The 6,089-nt window shown below is 57.3% G+C and overlaps 1 protein-coding gene across 1 annotated transcript; it reads left to right on the top strand.

Moving 5' to 3' along the window:
- Positions 1-320: 320 nt before the first annotated feature.
- Positions 321-4,260, top strand: GGT6 (gamma-glutamyltransferase 6). The gene is made up of 4 exons (XM_017512173.2): positions 321-534; positions 1,465-1,667; positions 1,764-1,877; positions 2,151-4,260. Exons 1-4 carry the CDS (start codon positions 389-391, stop codon positions 3,188-3,190), a joined length of 1,503 nt encoding a protein of 500 aa, XP_017367662.2. The 5' UTR covers positions 321-388; the 3' UTR covers positions 3,191-4,260.
- The last annotated feature ends 1,829 nt before the right edge of the window (positions 4,261-6,089 follow it).

A 6,089-nucleotide genomic window follows, 5' to 3' on the forward strand; every position in this document is an offset into this window, starting at 1 on the left:
TGTAGCTCTAATTCAAGTCCACAGTTTCTAGGCTAGAGTCCTGGGTGGGATCCAAGGGCTACATTCCCCCAAGGGGAAAGGGGGGTGTCCAGCAGGTACCTGAGTGTCAAGGTCGCGGCGTTAGGGATGGGCTCCTCACTGAGCTGCGATCCCTGACAGGCTGTCACACTGGAAGCCGTGTCGTGAGAACTCCTTGGGCCTTGTGTCCTAATGGAGCAGGCTTATATGCAGCCTCCTTGGCCCCATGCCCTGCCCAGACCTGTTCTGGATTCCACCCCACCCTTCCCCAAGGTCGCTGCCACCTCCCACCTGCCAGGCTTGGGCAGGGCCTCTGAGACACGGCCAGGAAGGCTGGCAGGCAGGAGGGCTGGGGCAAGCACTGCGGGCCATGGAGGGGACAGCAGAGCCCGTAGTCTATCAGAAGCTGTTGCTCTGGGAGCCAAGTTTGGAGTCGGAGGAGGAAGAAGAGGAGGAGGAAGAGGAGACATCAGAGGCGCTGGTTTCCAACCCCTGGAGGCCCCAGGACTTTTCCGGGTAAGTAAGGGAGGGGTCTGGGGACCAATCTCCCCAGGCTTAGGGTTGGCAAGTCCCTCTCTCTGGAGCACCTCAGGGGGACCAGGCGACTCCCCATTGGGCTTAGCTCCAGGCACTGTCCCATCAACTTGGGGAAAACCTAGGCTGCAGCCCCAGACTTGGCCTGACCCAGTCACAGGTCTGTACATCTAGAGGGACATCGGTACCAAGCCAGCCTCTGTCCTGTCTGCTGCTCTGTCAAAGGTCCTCAGCCCCCAAGCCCTAGTACGGGAGGCACCTGCTGGGCAGGTTGGGGCCTGGCTACACCTGGCGGCACCTGCTCCCAGCCCCTTCTATCCTGCCTCCCACACCCCATTGGGCCTCCCTCCCACCTGATTCGACTCTGCCTCTCCAGTCTCCCCTCCAGAGGATCCCGCCTTAGCTAGCCTCAGTTTCCCCAATCCTTTCACAGCTCCATGTCTTTGCCTTAGCTGTGCCCACTGTGAAGAAGCCCTTTTCTCCTTGGCAGACTTGTACTCCTCTTGCTAAATCAAACCTTTTTTTTTTTGGAAACGAAGTCTCGCTGTGTCACCCAGGCTGGAATGCAGTGGTGCGATCTCCACTCACTGCAACCTCAACCTCCGCCTCCTGGGTTCAAGCAATTCTCCTACCTCAGCTTCCCAAGTAGCTGGGACTACCGTTGCATGCCACCATGCCCAGCTAATTTTTTTGTATTTTTAGTAGAGACGGGGTTTCACCACGTTAGCCAGGATGGTCTCAATCTCCTGACCTCGTGATCTGCCCGTTTCAGCCTCCCAAAGTGCTGAGATTACAGGTGTGAGCCACCATGCCCAGCGCTAAATCAAACCTTTTGGGAAACATTCCCTGGGGTCTCTCGGGGTTCCTGGGCATCTCTCTGTCCCAGCCGCAGCTCAGGACACCCCTCTGCAGGAACAAGGCTGGTGGGCTGCCCGGAACCTGGGCCCGTCTAGTGGCCGCCCTGCTGCTGCTGGCTGTGGGCTGCTCCCTGGCGCTGCGGCAGCTCCAGCATCAAGGCAGCCCCACAGGAAGCCTGGGCTCCGCGGCCCCTCCACCCGGCGGACACTCCCATGGCCCTGGTGTTTACCACCATGGCGCCATCATCAGCCCTACAGGTCAGTCATGCTCGTGGCGGCTCGGGGGAGGGAGGGTCAGGGGTCACCGGGCCCAGCCCCTCCCTGCTGTATGACAGTCCCCCTTCCTTGCTGCAGACACATGCTCCCACCTAGGCCGAGAGTTGCTTGTTGCCGGGGGCAACGTCGTGGATGCCGGCGTGGGAGCCGCTTTGTGTCTGGCGGTGGTGCATCCTCATGCCACGGGGCTAGGTCAGTGACCCTGGACCCCAGACCACAACCCCAGCCCACAGCCTGATCAGTGACCTGGGCCTCAGGGAGTCAGTAGCCCTGACCTCAAGGCTGCTCGGTGAGCAGGACCCAGGGTTTGGGCAGCAGTCCCCACCCCTTGAGCCAGGTCTGCGTCACCTTGACCTCAGGCCTGGTCAGTAACTCCTGATCCCAGACTCAGTCAAGGGATCTTGACTGAAACAAGTCAGCGGCCCTTGACCCGCGCCTGCCGAGTGACCCCTCTGTCTCTTGCAGGTGCCATGTTTTGGGGCCTCTTCCACAATAGCTCCTCAGGCAATTCCACGGCCCTGACATCAGGCCCAGCACAGACCCTGGCCCCTGGACTGGCGCTGCCCGCAGCTCTGCCCACCCTGCACCTGCTGCACGCACACTTTGGCCGCCTGCCCTGGCCACGCCTGCTAGTGGGCCCCACCATGCTGGCTCAGGAGGGCTTCCTGGTGGACACGCCCCTGGCAAGGGCTCTGGCAGCTCGGGGCACAGAAGGCCTCTGTCCACTGCTTTGCCATCCTGATGGAACCCCGCTGGGCGCTGGAGCCCGAGCCACCAACCCACAGCTGGCAGCCGTGCTTCACAGGGCAGCCCTCGCTCCCACCTCAGACCTTGCCGGGGACGCACTACTGAGTCTGCTGGCAAGAGACCTGGGGGTGGAGGTGCCCTCAGCTGGGCCCAGGCCCACTTTGGAACCAGCACAGCAGCTACCCATGGCCCAGGGCATCCTGTTCACCACCCCCAGTCCCTCAGCTGGCCCAGAGCTGCTGGCACTGCTGGAGGCAGCCCTACGGTCTGGGGCACCCAGCCCTGACCCCTGCCCACCAGTCCTGCAAACTGCCATGAGCCCCGAGAGCAGCACCCTGGCCACCGTGGACAGCAGCGGCTCTGTGCTCCTTCTCACCTCCTCGCTCAATGGCTCCTTTGGTTCTGCATATCTGTCCCCAGGCACAGGGGTTCTGCTCAGCAACATGACGGCCAAGTCTACCGCTACTGCCTGGGCCTGCCCCCTCATCCTCCGGGGCAGCCTGGATGACACAGAGGCCAATGTGTTGGGGCTAGTGGCTTCAGGGACCCCTGAAATGGCCAGAGTCATGACTCACACCATACTCAGCCACCTGGCAGAGCCCCAAACCCAGGCCCAGCACCAGCACCAGGGCCAGCAAGAACCAACAGTGCAGCCCAGCACTTGTGGCCAAGGGACCCTGCTCCAGGTGGCAGCCTATGCAGAGCACGCCCACGTCTCCAGTGTCCCCCACGGCTGCTGTCCCTACCAGGGGATCTAACAGGATGGGGGTGGGTCTGGTACAAGGCAGGGTTATCTGAAGCCTGGGGCAGGAGCAGAGCAGACCCAGCAGCAATGGAGTGTACCCCAGCTCACACCTGTCATCTCAAGCACTTTGGGTGGTCAAGGCAGGAAGATCCCTTGAGCCCAGGAATTTGAAACCAGCCTAGACAGCATCGCAAGATCTCATCTGTACCAAAAAGTTTTAAAATCGCCAGGTGCAGTGGCAGATGCCTGTTGTCCCAGCTACCTAGGAGGCTGAGGCGGGAAGCTTGCTTGAGCCGGGAGTTCAAGGCTGCAGGAAGCTAGGATTACACCACTGCACTCCAGCCTGGACAACATAGTGAGACCCTGTCTTTTGAAAAAAAAAAATAATAACAATGGCCGGGTGTGGTGGCTCATGCCTGTAATCCGAGCACTTTGGGAGGCCGAGGCGGGCAGATCACCTGAGGCTAGGAGTTTGAGACCAGCCTGGGCAGTATGGCAAAACCCCATCTCCACTAAAAATATTAAAAAATTAGCTGAGTGTGGTGGTGCACGCCTGTAATCCCAGCTAGTTGGGAGGCTGAGGCAGGAGAATTGCTTGAACCTGGGAGGTGGAGGTTGCAGTGAGCCAAGATCACACCACTGCACTCCAACCAGGGCAGCAAGAGTGAAACCTCATTTAAAAAAAAAAACAGTGTGCATCTATTATGTGCTCACTACTGGCTCAGGCCCCAACCTCTGGCCTTTTCCGTTAGCTAGATTTGAGCTGTAGCATCCAGGGCTAGCACAATCATTCTTCAAACCACCCACACTGAGGGAATCGCTGGCTCCTTTACCAGCTAAGGAACACGAGAGTAATGAGGAAAAAGTAACAGAGCCTGGGGCAAGCACTGAGTTCAGATCCAGCTTTCGGAAGGACAGCAGAAAGAGTGCAGAGCCTCTGCCTCGGCAAGCGCTGGGCCCAGGGAGCAGGCAGGCAGAGCCCAGGGTACTGCTGGCATCGCCGCCCTTCCCTTCAGGGCACCCTCTACCTATCTTCCTCAATCAGACTGATACAAAATAAAGATCAAGTCTCCGGGAGGCCAAGCACTGTTCCTGCTTCTTGGTTAATTTCCCATTAGCCTTTGAAGCAACTGGAGTAGGGGCTTCCCTGATGGGCAGCACAGATGACCAGTAACCAGACAGGGGAGAGCCTGGGTTGGTATCTTTCAGCTTCCCCGGCTCAGCTCACCTCCTGCCTCCAGGGGCACTAGACGTGCGAGGTGAAGGTTCTAATCTCACTTTCTAGAACAGACAGCAAAGCAGGGAAGCGGTTGAGAGGGTGAGCAGAAGGTGCCCCAGGGGCTTGGGTACAAAAGGGGTTGGAGTTGAGCATGTAGAAATTCAAGGTGAAGGGTAGCCCTGGCCTCCCCGCAGGGTTAGGTCCTCTCTGGACCACAGCCCTCTAAAACCAGCTTCTCAAACCAGGAAGCAAGGGTGACCAGCAGCACTTCCCTCCCCTGCCATTGCAAAAGGCTTCTCTGATTTACTAGACCCTTTGATCCCACCACCTCCACCTCCTACTCCCAAGAAAATTCTTCTCCAGCTCAGTAATGGCACCACAATGTATCTGGCTATTTTAGTCCCAAACCTGGCATCCCCCTCACTTCCTCTCCCCCCACGTCCAATCCATCACACACCCCAACTGCTCCACATCAGCCCACATCTGACCTGTTCTCATTTCCCTGGGTCCAGTCCACCACTGTCTCTAACTGGTCTTCCTGTTCTTCCACTTGTGCGGACCTACAATCCATCATCCCCCACACAGCAGCCGGCATCACCTGGTGAAAATTTAAATCGGATCCAGGCCTGCCCCTGCATTAAACTCACCAATGACTTCCTACCACACTCAGAATGAAATCCTAGCCTGGGGCACTAGGCAACCTTGCTTCTCTGAGCCACCTGCTAGCCTTAGCCCCTGCAGTCCTGGGCCTTTGCAGTTACAAGGATTGGGATTTCCTCCCCTTAGATCCTTGCAGGAGTGTGGGGGAGGGCTTCTTGACACTCAGCTCTCAGCCCAAATGCCAGCCACTTCCTCACAGAGGCCTTCCCTGAGCGACCCCTCAAATCATTACCATAGATTCTGTTGAATAATAATTAGCCGTTGTTGGAAATAGATGCTCAGTGCTGCAAAGAAAACCCGGCACTGATACAAAGGATCTTTTAGCAACGCAATTTTTGCTTCCTGGGCTACAGGAAGGGTTCTCTCACTAGCCATCTTGCCACAAGAATACGAAGAATGAAAGAAAGCAGACATATTTATTTCTCAGGCCTGGACGCTCTTTCACCCCGCTTACAAAGCAGGGGGAAGGGCAGGTAGAATGAGGTGATGACCGTCAGTGAAAGGTCAGGTAAACCACGTGTCTTGGAGACTGAGGACCAGGAAAGGAGAAAACCTAAGGCATCAGCACTTTTTTCATACTTGTCAAGAAATAACAAGGGCACTACGATTTATGTTACTTTTATCTTCTAAGAAAAAGAGGAACCAGGTGCAGAAGCAGAACTTGTAAGTAGCCACGGAACGTGACCACTGAAGCACAGCACCACAGAGACACAGTTAAGTCCCCAGGTGTCTGTGGGCCTCCCTGACAGCATCAGGCCTGCCACAAGAGCTTGGGGGAGCGGAGTTTTCTCCTCACTCCCCCAGGAAGGAGACGTCTCGGCCATGTTTGACGTCTCCTTCCCTAGCTGGCTAAACCGGGCGCTTTCACAGGGCTGACACTGCCGCACAGCCCAGGAGTCCTCCAGCAGCCCTATGCGGGCGTGACAGATGGCTTAGGGCATCTGGCCTTAGGGTCACCTCTTTTCCAATGCCACGTCAGTCCCATACTTCCTGAGACTTGTTAGCAAGATTAGAGATGATATCATTACATACA

The sequence above is a fragment of the Cebus imitator genome, unplaced genomic scaffold (genome assembly GCF_001604975.1).
Source record: "Cebus imitator isolate Cc_AM_T3 unplaced genomic scaffold, Cebus_imitator-1.0 Scaffold464, whole genome shotgun sequence".
NCBI classification, from domain to species: Eukaryota; Metazoa; Chordata; class Mammalia; order Primates; family Cebidae; genus Cebus; species Cebus imitator.

Coding starts and splice junctions, on each gene's coding strand:
- GGT6 (XM_017512173.2), top strand. CDS start 389: ATGGAGGGGACAGCAGAGCCCGTAGTCTATCAGAAGCTGTTGCTCTGG. Junction 535..1,464: donor AGGCCCCAGGACTTTTCCGG/GTAAGTAAGGGA, acceptor ACCCCTCTGCAG/GAACAAGGCTGGTGGGCTGC. Junction 1,668..1,763: donor CGCCATCATCAGCCCTACAG/GTCAGTCATGCT, acceptor TCCTTGCTGCAG/ACACATGCTCCCACCTAGGC.